Source organism: Octopus bimaculoides, chromosome 11 (genome assembly GCF_046866305.1).
Source record: "Octopus bimaculoides isolate indiv1 chromosome 11, ASM4686630v1, whole genome shotgun sequence".
NCBI lineage: Eukaryota > Metazoa > Mollusca > Cephalopoda > Octopoda > Octopodidae > Octopus > Octopus bimaculoides.
In genome coordinates, this window is record NC_142938.1 from 62,705,563 (window position 1) to 62,724,061 (window position 18,499).

Sequence of the window (18,499 nt, forward strand, 5' to 3'; positions counted from 1 at the left end):
TAAGCTTGTTTTAAAAAGAATTTATTTTGTGTGCATGTGTATATTACACAAACACAGAGTCCTTGGTGTTACTTTAAACTGCATTTAGTAGAGGGGCTTAAGGGTTCCAAGAAGTGTGGAACCATCTCTTAATTTTTACTCTAACTTGGAGTAGTAGCACTTGCCAGGGCCTCCACTATGGGTTAATTAGCATGTCATTGGAAGAATGTCACTCACAGGCCATTTAACAAACCCAGGGCCTTTCAGGTTTTTAACTGCTCATCTATGAGAAGGTAATTCCATACTAATCCTGCATCCGGGTAACCACTGGGCTTTTGTTGCACCAAACCAGTACAAGTTTGAAAGATGAGAGTGGAACTGGCTCTGCAAAAACTTTGCCCACACTATAATAATATTCATCACACAGGCTGTTCAGCAGAATGAGACACCAACACCATCACACTTTGAGAACATGATGTAGCTGGCTTGCTGAGCCCCCATATGCCAAATCAATGAGAGTCCTAAGGTATATATGTGAGGGCACATGGCCCAGTGGTTAGGGTGTTGCACACACGATCGTTAAATTGTGATTTCAATTCTTGGACCAGGTAGTGCGTTGTGTTCTTGAGCAAAACACTTCCTTTCACATTGCTCTGTAATTAGTCCAATGACATGTGAGGTATGGTGCACCTGTTCAAGCAACATTGGTTTGATGGAAGGAGTGAGCAAATGTACAGCACACATATTTCATCACCATAAATAAATTATTTGAGCAGCTTTTTCATACATCGTCTTTGACAAGAAATTGTCATACACACGAATATATATATATATACATACACACACACACACACACACACACACACACACACATACACATTCTCAAAATCCTTAAATGTTTTCAAATTAGTTATTTTCTCTCTGTCTGTACATGCCGCCCTACAAGTTTGCGTTTGATATTTGCATTGACGTTATGGACTTTGGTCATTTTCCGAGCTGCCATCTGAAAACAGAGAAGGGAAAAAGAAACATTAAAAGTCAAATTCTGCCAAAATACTGAAAAAATAGACTTGTCAGAAGTAAATGTTTTTTTATTGTCGTCAATTATAAAATTGAAGATGCAAAAAGAATATGGCATTGCAATGTCCAAGCTGCTAAAGGGTTGGTCTTTTAGCTAGATTGCTCAAAGCAACACATGGATGGAGAATGAAGAATTATCTCTTATGTTTTACTTGTTTCAGTCATTGGATTGTGGTTATGCTGGAGCACTGTCTTCAGGGTTTAGTTGAACAAATCCATCCAGTACAACAGTAATCCCTCAACTATCACGGGTATTACATTCCAAAATTCCCAGCGAAAGGTGAAAATCCGTGAAGTAGAAACAGTACTGTACTGTATATTTTTTAAAATCATTTTTATAATTTGTATATATTTATTTTATTATAAATGCAAAACAACACCGCGGAGGAATCAATATAAGCTTAAATGATAAACTGTGATAGGTGAACCACAATATGCTAAGTTACAAACCAATGTCAATGGTCAAGCACACATTTATATATACATACATCATCATTATCATAATTTAATGTCCATCTTCCATGCTGGCATGGGTTGGATGGTTTGACAGCAGCTGGTAAGCTAAAGGACTGTGCCAAGCTCTGCTATCTGTTCTGGCATAGATTTTATGGCTAGATGCCCTTCCTGATGCCAACCACTTTACAGTGCATTTTATGTGGTACCAGCACATATGTGTGTGTATGTATGTGGCAATGACAAACAACCGAGACCTTTGGAGATATACTGTGCTTGAGAAGACCTGGCAAGCCAAGTGAGATCGTAGCTGTGGCCAATGCCAGTGTTGCATAACCAGACCATTTAAGAGTTTCCTTCAATTGTTGGGCAATGTGCTGTGCTTGAGAAAACATGTTGAGTCAAGTGAAATTGTTGTTGTGACCGATGCCAGTACTGCCTGACTGGCACCCGTGCCGGTGACTCGTAGAAAGCACCTTTGAGCGTGGTTAATGCTAGTGCTGCCTGATTGGCCCCATGCTGATGTCATGTAAAAAGCACTCACTACACTCTCAAAGTGGTAGGCGTTAGGAAGGGATCCAGCTGTAGAAACCTTGCCAGATCAGATTGGAGCCTGGTGTAGCCTCCTGCTTGCCAATCCTCAGTCAAACCGTCCGACCCATGCCAGCATGGAAAGTGGACGTTAAACAATGATGATGATGATGATGATAATTTATACACACACACACACACATAGATGACAGGCTTCCACACAGTTTCTGTCTATTCATTCATATGATACCTTCTGTCATATTCATTCACAAAGCATTGGTTGGCTAATTTGATATAGTAGACACTTGCCCAAGATTTCATCCACATGGTTGCAAAGCAACCTTCTTGACCACACAGCCATACCTGTGCCGTGCCTATATCCAGAAAAATTTTAAACTTGCTTCAGTCTTAAGCACTGAATGTCTCCCTGTCATCTCTTGGACTGTAAACCACAGTATTTGAGCAAACATCTGCCAATAAGGACATGACAGCCTAGTTTCTTTCAAAAAACACACAAAGAACAATCTAATGCCACACTCTCCCACATGTGAACACAACAAAAACACCTGCAAAAGTTATAAAAAACTAGATAGATAATCTTAAATACAACATTGTCATATTTGCATCACAAAAACCAAGATGCCACTTCAGCCTGATTAGTTACTAAGCCTATAACAAAGCTCAAAAAGAGTAAATCAGCACAAAAATACAACAGTAAATTTGTAACATAAGGTAACATTGCTGTTACCTACAGTGACTACCACCACCACTGCCACCACCAAGTCAAGTTTAGTTTTCCATGCTAACATAGTTTAGTTGGATTCAGCACAGAATCTCATCACTTGTTGCATTCTTTCATGTTCTCCTTTGTGAGTCTCAGCTTCCTGATTTCAAACCTCACCACTTCCAATGATTGATTAACAATACATTAATGTGCATGTGTGTCAGTATGTGTGTGTGTGTGTGTGTGTGTGTGTGTGTGTGTGTGTGTGCGTGTAGTTGTATTTTTGCATTTGCTTGTCTTGACATCACGTGGTGGTTGTATTAATGATGATCAGCACCATACAAGTGATGCTGCTCGATTCTAGTCTATGTAAAATGTATCTGGCCATGGGGAAATATTACCTTGTTCCTTGTTTGGAAACAGCAAGGGCATGTGATCACAGAAAATCTGCCATAACAAATTTTGTGTGACCCATGCAAACATGGAAAAGCAGACGTTAAATAATGACATAGATGATGGTGATGGAATATAGAAAAATCTTTCACCTCTAAAAATGATAGTTTGAAAAAACATATAATCTTATAGCAAATTTGTATTGGTTAAGCAGATCAATGGAAATGTCATTGTTATCATCATCATCATCATCATCGTCATTTTAACACCCAGTTTTCCATGCTTGTATGGGTTAGATGGAGTTTATTGAGGCAGATTTAGGGTTAGTCCTGTCACTAACTCTCAACTGCTTTCAAGAAAGATAACATTTCCACATGGACAGATGCGAATGACACTACTTATATGATAGTGACTCTCATTTACAACTATTATGCAATGTCTAGACAAGGAGAGAGTAACACACACACACACACACACACACATATATATATGCATATGTAACAGGCTTTTGTCAGATTCCATCTAACAAATCCATTCACAAGGCTTTGGTTAGCCTGAGGCTACAGTAGAAAACACTTGTCCAAGGTGCAACACAGTGGAACTGAACCTGGAACCAAGTGATTGGAAAGCAAACTTCTTAACCTCAGTGACGTCTGTGCCTTTGTCAAGGGTAAACAACTAATATGTGCTGATGCAATTTCTGACTCTGAATTGACTAAATCACTGTAGATTTCTTTATCTGACAAATCTCTTAAAACTGAAAAACAAAACAATAAGGCTGGCTTCAATAAGCAATATTATTGTCAATTAGTTACAGATACTTACTTCAAGCAACCATACTATTTCCACTTCATACTTGTGTGCCACTAAAGAAATTACTTCAGAGGTTGCATTTGAACCAAGACGTCCAACACGCCCAACACGGTGGATGTAATCAGAGACGAAATGAGGGAAATCATAGTTCATAACGGTTTGCACCTAGACACAGAAAAATGAATATATATATATATATATATATATATATATATATATATATATATATTAGCAGAGATACCTGGCATTGCTTGGGTTTAAAAAGGCATAGTTTGTGTATATATATATATATATATATATATATATATATATATATATATATATATATATATATATATATATATATATATATATAAGAGGCAGAAATAGAAGGCAAAAGACACACATCTTTACTACTTCTATACTACTTCTACTTCGCTAGCGAAAGTGAGTTGGTACTTGTACCACGCTTATGCTAGTTGTCTTGGATGTTCCCAACCGTCGCGAGCAGACAGACATCTTGATATATATATATATATTACAGTTATATATATATATTACAGTTATATATATATTACAGTTATGTTGAAACAGGTGGTACAGGAAAGTGAAGAATTGACAACAAAAACATTTGTAGAGTAAATGATGGGCCAATTCGACTAAGCGACATGTCAAGCGTCTGTTTGGAGCAATCCAGGCCCTAACCTGTCATGGAAAATTGGGGTTGGTGAATAAGTGATTTTTGAATGCACTGAAAAGCTGTCAGTGGATATACTCTCCTTGCGGGGTGTAATGCTATTACCTTGTAAAATTTGATTTGATTTGGTCGAGCCATTTGAAAACACATAGGGAACAGACAGAGAGACAAAGAATTTATATATATATATATATATATATATATATATATATATATATATATATATATATATATATACACATACATGAATGACCAAAAGCAAGGAAAGACATGAGTGGAATAAGTTTTCACAAAGGTGTTATTAGTTTTATGTTTGAAAAGGAAAAAAAAAACAAAGAGGGTCTTTGACATTTTGGACATTAGAGTCCTTCATCAGGAAAAAGAAAGGAAGAAAGGTAGTGGAAAAGAGAGAAGAAAAAAAAGAGAGGGTTAGGGGGCCAGGAAATGTGGGTCTATGAGAAAGAGTTAAAAAGAGAGAAAGAGGCATGTTTTGTTCATATATAAAAGAGGACCAGTGTAAGGAGATGGACATTATTAGTATTTCAATTCAATGAACCCCATAGCTTCATTACTTTGGTTATTTTGCAACAACTAGATGCCTTTTCTTTTATCAACAAGTGGAGCAGATTGGATGTATCAGGTCATCCCATAAGTTCTGCTCTCCAACATGGGTACACCTTACTGCAGTATGTGCAACCACATAGATTTTCAATAGGTTTCTTTAAGACTGCCCACCTTCAATGATTTATAAGCAACAACTTAATATTTTAAAAAACAAATGGTATATAAGCTACTCACAGAACCACACATCTTGGGGAAGCAAACAATAGTTGATTATATCAACCACATCATCATCATCATCATCATTTAACATCTGTTTTCCATGGGTTGGATGGTTTGACAGGAGCTGGCAAGCCAAAAGAGTGAACTGAGCTCTACTGTCTGTTTCCAAATGCCAATCACTTTACAGAGTGTATTGGGTGCTTTCAATGAGGCACTGGCACCAATGAGGTCAACAAATAACTCACAAGACAAGATCCCGCAACAGAGTGGGGAGTTGTATTGAGGGACGTGGCTTTATGCCAGGGGATGAAAGATTAAAGTATGATAGAGAACAGGAACAGGTGTCTTGCCATAGGAGAGATACACACCTGCCCCAGTTGAAAGAGAAAGTAGATGGTGGTGAGGATGTGTCAGGGTGTATCTTCAAGTTACAAGAAGCTCAATAAAAGAGAAGTATAGTAGAATATTTTGTTTTATCCATTCCATAAGGAGGAATGGCATAACTGACCTCAGTGGGATTTGAACTCTGAACATAACTGATTAAGTGAAGTACCACAAGGCATTTTCTCCATCACTCTACCAATTCACTTAATTGTTTCCTTGTTTAATTCCATTATAATTCCAGCATACTTACATGTGTTGTATCCAAACCTCTGGAAGCAATGTCTGTAGAGACTAGAATACGGAATTCTTGATTCATAAATTTCTCATAAATATCTTTCCTTTCCTGAAAAGGAAAACATTTTTTTATTAAACTGACAAACATAAATTCATCATCATCATAAAAAAAAAACAATGTAGTTATAAAATGGCAAAATGTGTCATGCTTCATTTTACAAAACATATACAGGATAATAAAACTGTAGGTAAGTTCCATACAAAACATAATCCCTTAAAAGTTGGTTCATAGCTGATTCTTGTTCAATGAATTAATATATTACAGGCATATTACAGGTATGTGATTAAGGAATCCACTTGGTAATTGCATGGTTTGAGGTTTTCTCCTACTATGCAGCATTTTGGTCAAGTGTCTTCTATAGTTTCAGGTTAACCAATACTTTGTGAGTGAATTTATAGACAAAAACTGTGCAGAAGCCTGTCATGTGTGTGTGTGTGTGTGTGCGCACACATGTGTGTGTATGTATGTATGTGTGTGAGTTACATCCTTGTAACTTAGCAGTTTGGCAAAGAGAAACTGACAGAATAAGAACTCAACATAACATAGTACTGGATTGATTTAATCAACTATATCCTTTAAAGCTGTACCCCAGCATGGCCATAGTCTAATGACTGAGGCATAATCACATAATTAAGAGCCATGCTATACGATGCTTGCTGGATGCTTCAGTTTGATGTTAATATAGGCCAGAAAAGTATATTTGATATCACTCTTGTTCTTTCCCTTATTACTTGAAGGAATAGAATAAGCATAGTGTATATTGTAAAATATTGCTTTTTACTGTTTAACCCATTTATTACCATATTTCTGTTAAAATACACTGCCTGAAGGATAATGAAGAATTTAATGAAATAACTATTGTTATTCTTAAGATGGTGATTTGGATACATCATGAAATTTTGATGTTAAGTTTAAATTTAGTTCACTTTCCAAGAAGTTTGTATCAAAGAACCAGGAGCAATCCCCGGTGGGTTGGTAATCAAAAAGAATAACCCATTAGCATTCAGACTTTTCTGTTGAATGTAATGCTTATCGCCTTACTGGCACTTGTGCTGGTGGCACATTAGAAAATCATTTGACCGAGGTCGTTGCCAGTGCCGCTGGACTGTCTCCTGTGCAGGTGGCACGTAAAAAACACCATTTTGAGCGTGGCCATTGCCAGTATCGCGTGACTGGCCCTCGTGCCAGTGGCACGTAAAAGCATCCACTACACTCTCAGAGTGGTTGGCGTTAGGAAGGGTATCCAGCTGTAGAAACTCTGCCAGATCAGATTGGAGCCTGGTGCAGCCATCCGGTTCACTAGTCCTCAGTCAAATCGTGTAACCCATGCTAGCATGGAAAGCGGACGTTAAACAATGAAGATGATGAGGATGATTGTTTGAATTAACCATCATTAACTTGTATCCTCAAGATTTTAATGATGTGATTGCCTATTTTTAGAACACCGGTGGAGGGTAGGTGTGAGAAACCAGATTTAACCAGTTGTGACAGACTGGGGTCCTGTTAAGAAGGTATGTTGTGATCTTGATCACATATACACTATGGAACCCACATACTCAAGACTGTAAATGACCAGGGGTTGATGAGATGAATAAGTAAATGTGTAAATTTGTGAAAACAACCTTACGTTTCAGTATGACAAACAAAATGGAAAGTAACAAAATAAAAGACACAGAAAAGTATTAAAATAGGTAAAGAGTTTAATTATTCAAGGCGTAGGAGTGGCTGTGTGGTAAGTAGCTTGCTTACGAACCACATGGTTCCGGGTTCAGTCCTACTGCATGGCGCCTTGGGCAAGTGTCTTCTAGTATAGCCTTGGGCCAACCAAAGCCATGTGAGTGGATTTGGTAGACGGAAACCGAAAGAAGCCCGTCGTATATATGTATGTGTGTATATGTTTGTGTGTTTGTGCCCCCAAGATCGCTTGACAACCGATGCTGATGTGTTTACGTCCCCATAACTTAGCGGTTCAGCAAAACAGACCAATAGAATAAGTACTAGGCTTACAAAGAATAAGTACTAGGCTTACAAAGAATAAGTCCTGGGGTCAATTTCCTTGACTAAAGGCGGTGCTCCAGCATGGCCACAGTCAAATGACTGAAACAAGTAAAAGAGTAAAAGAGAGTAAATCACACTAACCTCAGCAAAGACGTTTCCATTAAACAGAGCAGCTGATACACCATTTTCCTCTAAGAACTTGTATAACCAATAACTGCTAGAATTGTCCTTGCAAAATAACATCACCGAAGACATCTTATTCTTTTTGGCAAACTTCAATACAAAACCTGAAAGCAAAATCTTCTTCATTATTATTTAATCTTCTCACATTTCATAACAGAATAATAATTTGTTTCATATACAAATGCAGATGCAGGCGTAGTTGTGCAGTTAAGAAAGTTGATTCTCAGCCATGTGGCCTTTGGTTCAGTCCCACTATGCGACACTTTGGGCAAGTGTCTTCTACTATAGCCTTGTGCTGACCAAAGCCTTGTGAGTGGATTTGGTAGAGGGAAACTGAAAGAAGTACATCATATATAAATATATATATATATATATATATATATATATATATATATATATATATATATAATCAAGGTGCAGAAATGGCGTATTCCAAATGAACAAGGTAATGTAATCCGATGGTACAAAAAAATTCCACAAATTAGGTACTCCAAAGTCAGTCAGAAGGCCTGGGGTCCATGTGAGTGTATGGTAAATAGTAAATCTCAAAAAACGAAGAACAAACACAAGAAAAAACAACAATGCGAGGACTACTAATACTCTGCATGTATCATGTCCTCGTGTTGTTTTTTTCTTGTGTTTGTTCTTTCGTTTTTTGGGGGATTTACTATATATACATACACACATGTTATGCATGTATATGTATGTGTGTATTTGTATCTCCTTTTCCTGACATAACATGATGGTTGTAAATGAGTGTCATTGTCATACAAGCAGTGTCATTCATTTCCAATACTACAGCGGTAGAAACCAAGCCAGTTCCTGTCAAACCGTCCAACCCATGCCAGCATGGAAAGTAGATGTTAAATGATGATGATAACAAGAGTCTGTAGAAGCACATAACCCATGGAATAAAAAGTTAATGTGTAAACATTTAAGAAAAAGAATGAAAATCAACAAAGTATAAGAAAAAAAATCATTAGTTAAGGCATCAAATGTCACAGAAAAACTTATGAAGATCAAACAGCTTCCCTTAATGATGAATATTCATTAGAATTACTTACCTGGTTTTTCAGAAGGTAAAAGTCTGACAAATTTCTGCTTGATGTGAGGTGGAATATGATGCAAATATTCTGTAGTCACTTTGGTAAAGGTGTCTAGCTGTAAAATAACAAGTAGAGTTGTAAGGGAAAGTTGGGGAATCATATGACTGAGACAGCATAATAGACTTTATCCTTAAACAGAATAAAATGGGGTCAAACAACTAACAAAACATTTGGTAATTTTGCAGTGTGCCTACTGTTTGCAGAAGAAAGTACTACTGTGTGGTAGCCACATACAGAGACAAAATGTACCACTTTTGTACTTATTCATTACATAGGTGAGATATACCAGTCTATGGTACTTAGTTTAGAAGATTAGATGTGCCAACTTAGTGATATCTAACTGCAATGAAATAAATGGAGATTTAGATGACATTGATAGAATATGTGCACACACACACACGCATGCAATGGATTTGAGGGAGAATGGTAGAATGGAAAAGAGAGAAGGGGAGAGAGAAGGAATAGGAAGATTGGGGAAAAGAAGAAGAGGAACAGAGAAAGGAGAAAAATAGAGGACATGGAAGAGAGAGAAGGAAGGTAGCTTTTTAGATGTGGAAGAAAAGACTGATCTCATGGCCTGTGCAAGGGCTATGACCCAGTGAGGTTCTTGTGGCTTATGTTCATCTTGAATAAGTTGCAAACTGATGACTGCAGAGAAAGAGTTCCAAAGGGCCGATATTCTGGGAAGGAAGAATTGGAAATAATGGATAGTGTGGAGCCTGGAAATGGGGTGGGGGACTATATAGTGGATGAGAGAAGGGATAAGAAGGTAGTACCAGAGTAACAGCAACATGAAACCAACCAGAATCAAGAAGAATCCATTGTAGTAAAAGTAATACAAGAAAGCAAAACTTACTGGGATAATGTTACCAATCTTTGCATCCAAACTTGTTGGTAATGTTGCACCTGCAAGAATTATTTGAGTGCCACTCACTGAAATAGCTGCATGTTCAGAAGAAGACGAAGAAGAAGAAGCAGCAGCACTGAGATCTGCAGGTGACATGGTTTTGATGTGTGCCTGTAATATAAAGGAACAAATCGAGACAAGACAATCAGATGTATAGCAACAAATTGAAACAGAAAACAGTTAGCAGAAAACAGTATTAAATTAAGACAGCCATCTATATATCATACTTAATGTATATATATACATATATATATATATACACACACACACAGTTGAGAGGCAAAATATTGCAGTTTTTGTCTAAGATAAAATCTCTTAGAGATGTGTCGTGTTTAAAAACATAATATATAGAGAATGGAAATGAAACGTCATCCTCAAACGAAATCTGTCACCTCTAACATAGGAAAGATTGAATAGTATATTCACTGATATTGCAAATAGATGCTGGGCTGAATAAAAACCCAATGTATACAAATGAAGCAACATTAAATTAAAATAGCCATCTATGTATCATAGTCAATGCACATACACCACTGACAAGCAAGATACTGCAGTTTTCAATTGCATAAACCAATGGCTATTTGCAATATTGATGAAAATATTACTCACGGTTTCCTACACCAAAGGTGTGAAGGCATGTGGTTTAGTGATTAGGGATATTTGGCTTATAGTTGCAAGGTCATGAGTTTGATCCTTGAGCAAGACACTTCATTTCATGTTACTTCAATCCACTCAACTGGAAAAATGAGCAGTACTTGTATTTCAAAGGGCCAGACTTGTCATATTCTCCCCGAGAACTATGTTAAAGACTGTAGAGTGCTCAGTCACTTGCACATTAACTTCATGAGCAGGCTGTTCCAGTGATTGGATCAACTGAAACACATATTGTCATAAATGAGTGCCAGTAATATCAAAGGTGATAGACTTCATCTAAGCCTGTGACTGCAAAACAAGGCCCAAGAAAGCCAAAATGCAATTGGTCTTCTTGGTAGTAGGTAGCAGGATGATTTTTCATCTCTCTCTGATGTATATTAAGTATAATTCATATATATGGAAGCGCATAGCTTAATGGTTAGGGTGTTGGACTCGTGATCCTGGGATTGTGGTTTCAGTTCCTGGACTGGGTGATGCGTTGTGTTCTTCAGCAAAACACTTCATTTCACATTGCTCCAGTCCATTCACCTACCAAAAATGAGTATTCCTGTGATGGGCAGGCATCCAGCCTAGTAGGGAAATACACTGAAGACTCTCTCTCAATATATATATGTGTATGCGTGCAAGTTTCTATTTCCCAAATTACACAAAGTTCCACACAACAGGATCATATGATTGCAAAGTGAAATCCTAAATGACTCCACTGACAGTACATTGGTGCACCAATTTCTACAGAAAGTAAATACATAAGAGACTAAATACATACTTTCATGTGATTAAGGATGCTGACAATATCAGACTGGAAGCTGTCATCCAATAATGTATCTGCTTCATCTAATACCAGCTGCATGAGGTTATGGAACTTTATCCTGTCTGAAAATGGCAATATTAGAAAGAGTTTCATTGTGACTGGTGAATGTTGGTGATGGCGGTAATAACAATAATAATGATGATGATGGTGATGGTGGTAGTGGTGATGGTGAGATGATGATGATGATGATGATTATTGTCATCATCATCGTTTAACGTCCGCTTTCCATGCTAGTATGGGTTGGACGATTTCACTGAGGACTGGCAAGCCAGGAGGCTGCACCAGGCTCCAATCTGATCTGGCAGAGTTTCTACAGCTGGATGCCCTTCCTAACACCAACCACTCCGAGAGTGTAGAGGGTGCTTTTACGTGCCACATAATATGTACAGAATGTTTAGAGTAGTTAGGGTGGAGAATGACAGTATGTGCATGTTGTGAGGGGTGTCGTGTAACAGTGTGGGTTTTAGTGCAGATATGTTGTAGTGGATGTAGTGTGACGGTGTAGGTATGTTGTGTAAGATAATAGTGCGTGAGACAGTGCAAGCACGCAGAGTAGGAAGTAGTGTGTGGCAGTGAGGTTTGTAAAGTGGTGTGTATTGTGTGACAATCACGGGTACAAAGAATTGGGTGCATTATGTAGAAGTGTGAGAATGTAATGTGACCCTCTGAAGGTGTCGGGTGGAAATGTTGTTTAATAATGTGGGTTCTAGTGTGATAGTGCGGGTATGATGAAGATTCTGATGTTCAGGTTAAGGTAGTGATTGTAGCTTAGAGGGATTAAGATAAATTTGGTTAGTGCGGTGTAGATACGTTTCTTCATGATTTATTAAAAGACAGTTGCTAGAAACATCAATCCCAATACTTACTTTTTGCCAACATTGCTTTCAAAGCTCCAGATGTTGTTACTAGAATGTCCATATTATTATTCAACACCAACTTTTCCTAATATTAGATACAGAGAAAGAAATAACAATAATAATAATAATAAAAATATTGAGACAAATACATAACAAAAACACCAGGACTAAGAAGTATATGTAACATACTAGGCACCGGACACATCCTACATAAAACACTTTCAATACAGTGAAAATAAGAGCATCACAACAAACCACACCCAAGGCACACAGAGCTGCGCTCGGTAGTGCAGTGAAAGTATGTGACAAAAATAAGACTACTGAATCATCATCATCATCGTTTAACGTCTGCTTTCCATGCTAGCATGGGTTGGACGATTTGACTGAGGACTGGCAAACCAGATGGCTGCACCAGGCTCCAATCTGATCTGGCAGAGTTTCTACAGCTGGATGCCCTTCCTAACGCCAACCACTCCGAGAGTGTAGTGGGTGCTTTTACGTGCCAGTCTGGCGGTACTGGCAACGGCCACGCTCAAAATGGTATTTTTTACGTGCCACATGCACAGGAGTCAGTCCAGTGGCACTGGCAACGGCCTCGCTTGAATGGTTTGTTCATGTGCTACCGGCACAAGTGCCAGTAAGGCGACGCTGGTAACGATCATGCTAAAATTGTGCTTTTTACGAGCCACTGGCACGGAAGCCAGACAGCTGCTCTGGCAGTGATCCCACTCGGATGGTGCTCAATAATAATAATAGTTTTAAATCTTGTCACAAGGGCAGTCATTTTGTGGGAGAGGATGAGTCAATTCCATCAACCCCAGTGTTCAACTGGTACTTGTTTTATCAACTCACAATGGATGAAAGGTAAAATTGACCTGAGCAGAATTTGAACTCAGCACAGAGCAATGAGCAAAATACTGTTAAGCATTTCGTCCAGCGTGCTAACAATTCTGCCAGCTTGCTGTCATAATAATAATAATAATAATAATAGTTTCAAATCTTAGCACAAGCCAGCACATTGAGAGGAAGGAGGTAAGTCAATCACATTGACTCCAAAATGATGAAAAGTGGAGTCTACTTCACTTTCCATCCTTTCAGAGTCACACACAAAAAAAAAAAATAATGATAATAATAATAACAAGAGCACTCAGTGGGCGCAAGCCTTCGTGAAGGCAGCAACACCAACGTCCTCTCAACGATTAGCCAGAGATGATTTTTAAAATGAGAATAGCTGAAATAAACTCGATTGCTCTCACAAACGAGAATACTAAAAATGAACCTGACTGTTTTAAAAAATTAAGTAAAAATAAACGGAAAAATAATCCAGAATCCTTGTTTGGTACCTGATCGATCCCAATGGTAGTCATGGATAGTGAAGGTGGTTGTAAAAAATTTAGTAACAGTAATAAATAGTTTATCCTTATCTAATACAAGCCAAAGTTAAAAAATTCACCATTCAAAAGAGTTACAGCCTAAAGGGAGATAATTGAGAAAGACTTGAAAGTTAACGTAAGATCGAAATCATATAAAGTAAATATAACAAATAATCCAGAATCATTGTCTGGTACCAGATCGATCCCAAAATCTAATCAGTTCGTGCCAGTCATGAGGTCAAACATCCCTGGAATTGAAACCACAATCTTACAATTATGAGTGCAAAATTTTAACCACTAGATGATGCATCTTTACTGGTGGAATTTATGACTTACAGAAATAGACTGTAGTTAAAGATCAAGACAAATAGAAGGTAAAGTGTGTGTGTGTGTGGGGGGGGGGAGTATGATTGAGTTAAGGAGATAATGAGATGAATTAGGTCTTTTTAAGGACAAAAAATCTTACCATTGATCCAACTTTTCCAAGAATTAACTGAGGCTCTAAAGGCATAATTTTTGTCAGGTCCTTTATAACAGACTAGAATTAAAAATAAAAAAGTGAATAGAATGACAATCAAAAGTTTGTGTGAAGATACTGAAGTTACATAAGGCTATTGTAGAAAATTATCATTAGAAATAAACTCCTAATGTAAGTTGATTACATTGGCTCCAGTACTCAACTGGTACTAATTTTATCAACCCAAAAAGGATGAAAGGCAAAGTCGACTTTGGTGGTATTTGAATTCAGAATGTTAAGATGGACAAAATACTGCTAAGCATGTTGCCTGGTGTGCTAATAATTCTGCCAGCTCACCACCATTTATATGTATTTTAATGGACATTAAACGATGATGATGATATTGGTAACAGGGACATCTGTCCAAGCATGGAAAAGTAGATGTTAAAAACGATAGTTATCTATACATATAGATGTATATATGTACACACATGCACATACAGGGTCATGGTTGTGTGGTCATTAAGTTCATTTCTCAATCATGTAGTTTGAGGCTCAGTCCTACTCTGTGGGTGGCACCTTGAACAAGTATCTTTTACCACAGCTCCAGACTAACAAAAAGTCTCATGAATGAATTTGAGGAAAACAATTAAAAGAAGCAGACAGATGAAGAAAGATTATAATTTACAGGAGTATCTAATCTCATCTTTAAAGAAGGAAGATTTTTCACAATATTTGCATCGGGATTTTGTTTCAATCTCTAATCATATAGCTGTCTTATAACTGGATGTAACAGCTTACTTGTTTGAACAAAGTATCATTATTTCTAATTTGAGCTTAACGATGTTCATATCTATTAGATGACTGATACATGTGCACAATCACTGTCATCATCACTGGTTTAACGCCTACTTTTCCTTGCTCGCATGGGTTAGAGGAAATGTTTTAAAGATTTTCTATGTTTGGCTGCCTTTCTTGTCACCAATCTTCACCTGTTTTCAAGGAAGGTTTTAATTCTCCATGACCAGACATGATTTTAGTGGAGATTGAAAATGAAAGACATTGTTTACATGATGGTGACACATGTTTACAACCATCATGTAAAATCAGGGCAAGGAAACACAAACACACATGCGAGCACGTGCACACATGACGAGCTTCTTTCAGTTCCATGTAACAAATCCACTAGCAAGGGTCTGGCTACAGTAGAAAACATCTGCTCAAGGCACCATGCAGTGGGACTGAACCTGGAACCATGTGGTTAGGAAGCAGACTTCTTACTACACAGTCACACTTGATAGATATTGGTTTCAAATCTTAGCACAAGGCCAGCAATTTCAGGGGAGGGGGTAAGTCAATTACATTGACCCCAATGTTCAACTGGTATTTATTTTATTAACATTGAAAGGATGAAAGACAAAGTCGACCTTGGCAGAATTTGAACTCACAACATAAAGATAGATGAAATGCTGCTAAGCATTTTGCCCAGCATGCTAACAATTCTGCCAGCTCTCTGCCTTAAACTTGACAGACATTGAAAAGTCTTATATTTAAAGATGAGGCTAATAAACCTTTAGACAAATGAATTTCCAGACATTGCTGCACTTACCATAATCTGGATGGCAAGCTCTCGAGATGGAACTATGATTATAGACTTTGGAGAATTCTTATGTTTGGAGTTAGTCACTACATCATTATACTGCTTAATTAACTGGAAAATTGGTAACAAGTATGCCAGGGTTTTACCACTTCCTGTAGAATAGAAATATCACAAAAATATCAGAGTTGGATGTCAGTAAGATGTTTTAGTAATGTAAACAAGGGGTGCTGAAAATTTTCTGGTTTTGGGTAGAAGAAAATACAGGAGGATCACTTAATTATGATTTTATTCAACATATTCCCCTCTCAGATTCACACATTTATTGCAGCAATCTTCAGTTTTTCTAAGTCCTGTAAAAAAACTCAGAAGGTTGGGCCTCCAACCAGGCCTTTTGCAATACCCTTAAAGTCAGGCACTTTTTAGCACCCGCTTGCAGAAGAACTTTATTGAAGCACTGTAGAGATTAATGCCCAGGAGTTGTAGATGATGAAGTGTGTTATTTGCAGTGAAAGCATCTAAAGGCAACAAGTTGTATATATGGTTGAGGAAGGGGCCAGGGAGCTTCAAATCAAGTGATCATACAGACATCTGTCCCCCCCCCTTTTTTTTGAAGGAGAGAAGAGGTGGAATTGGAAAGAATAGCTTGAATGGTTGGAGATTACAACACAGAAGTTATAGACGATTATGTGCTTTATTGGAAGATTGCAGAAGTGTAAGGTAAGAGAGAGGAATTTGATCAGCATGTACATGTGTGCCCAAGAAGAGTGTTGTGGCATTGATAAAGCTCCATTTTGATTACTGCAATCAAGCAGGTTGATTGACTGTGTTGATAACTTCTTTTAGAATTGCATTTAGTTCATTTGATGAAATAGAGATTTAATATAGATTCAATGAACATAAGATGTAATCCTTACCAGTTTCAGCTGCACAGATGACATTGCTGCCTTGTAAAATTTCTGGAATTGCTTGAATCTGTAAAATATAACATATTCAATTATGTTCCTTTTCAATTGAACAGTTTACAATATATGAGTTTCATTCTTACTTTTACATTGTGTTACATAATAAACTGGCTCCCACCTTGTGTTTTCACCACACTCTCATCATGAGTGACATTCTAGAAATTCAACTAGAAATTTCAGTAAAGTTATCTCATAAACCAGTTTGTGCGGAAGCCTGTCTTATATGTACATAAATGTGTGTGTGTGTGTGCACGCGCGCGTCTTTGTCCCCCAATTGCTTGACAATTGATGTTGGTTTGTTTAAGGGGACTGATAAAACAAGTACCAATCTTAAAAAAAAGTATTGGGGTCAATTTCTTTGACTAAACCCTTCAGGGTGATGCCCCAGCATGGCCACAGTCCAATGACTGAAACAAACAAAAGATAAAATATATCATTATAAAAGCATAGCTATAGTTGTGTGTATATGGGATTCATAAGATAACTGTGTGGTTTTAGGTTCTATCCACTGTGTGGCACCTAGGAAAAGTGTCTTCTATTGTAACTTGAGACCGGCCAATATTTTGAAAACTGTAAGGAAGCCTACTCTATGTGTGTATGCATGAATGCTGATACTCCACATCTTTGCATAACAACATCTGAGCAAAACAGTGATGTCATATTTACATTAAATAATATGTCTTGTAGCTTTGTGCTTTGAAAATCCATTACTTCAAAAACAGGTGAGGTTAGGTGACAGGAAGGGCATCCAACCATAAAATACTGCTTTAAATAAGTCTTTATCCAACCCATGCCAACATGAAAAACAGATGTAAAGTGAATGAATGAACAAAGAAATATTGGGATACCTGCACGTCTGTTGGAGTGCTTAATCCTGCTTCAGAAAGGTAATCCCTTAGACTACTCATTAAATTCAGATCTTCAAATGATTTTGGTTTTTTAACAACTGCTGGATTCTGCAAAATAAATGAATAACTAAATAAATACATATTTCAAACTTGTGACAATAAAAATTTTTTTTATTTTTTTTTTAATTATTAATTAAAAGTTGGATGAAAACAAAATTAGCTACTGAGTCTTTGGACAGAATAATCTCCCTTACTAACTTCTTTGCAGAAAATCTATACTATTTAGAAAGCTTTCTTTCCTGATGAAACTTGTAACCATATATGTTGATTATCTTGCTTCGACCATTGTCCTCCTACTATATTTGTTTTAGCAGCAGCAACAATAGTCTTCAACACCTCCTCTTCTTCCTATTTTCTCTCTTCCTCAGAAATTGCAACTCACTAACTATAAAGAAAGGTAACATTAACTCTTGTTTTTCTGTTGAAATATGCTACTTTTGCTTCAATTAATTTTGAAAATAATGAAGGAGTGGCTGTGTGGTAAGTAGCTTGCTTACCAACCACATGGTTCTGGGTTCAGTCCCACTGCGTGGCACCTTGGGCAAGTGTCTTCTACTATAGCCTCGGGCCGA

At 37.4% G+C, this 18,499-nt stretch overlaps 1 protein-coding gene across 6 annotated transcripts in view; it reads right to left on the reverse strand.

Annotated features, from left to right (window-relative positions):
• The window catches only part of LOC106875740 (putative ATP-dependent RNA helicase DDX28), a 23,812-nt gene continuing 5,313 nt past the window's right edge, over nt 1–18,499 (reverse strand). For 4 of the 6 annotated variants that reach the window (XM_052971887.2, XM_014923988.3, XM_089360217.1 and 1 more), the window contains exons 4-15: nt 17,868–17,975; nt 16,972–17,029; nt 16,067–16,209; nt 14,467–14,538; nt 12,637–12,712; nt 11,726–11,832; nt 10,255–10,416; nt 9,357–9,453; nt 8,251–8,396; nt 6,067–6,159; nt 3,986–4,138; nt 1–982 (exon numbers count right to left, since the gene is read on the reverse strand). In XM_052971887.2, the coding sequence (XP_052827847.1) occupies nt 890–982; nt 3,986–4,138; nt 6,067–6,159; nt 8,251–8,396; nt 9,357–9,453; nt 10,255–10,416; nt 11,726–11,832; nt 12,637–12,712; nt 14,467–14,538; nt 16,067–16,209; nt 16,972–17,029; nt 17,868–17,975 (1,308 nt within the window). In that variant the 3' untranslated portion in view covers nt 1–889. The remainder of the gene's footprint in view (nt 983–3,985; nt 4,139–6,066; nt 6,160–8,250; nt 8,397–9,356; nt 9,454–10,254; nt 10,417–11,725; nt 11,833–12,636; nt 12,713–14,466; nt 14,539–16,066; nt 16,210–16,971; nt 17,030–17,867; nt 17,976–18,499) is intronic. The other 2 variants (XM_052971888.2, XM_089360218.1) reach the window with 1 other exon arrangement.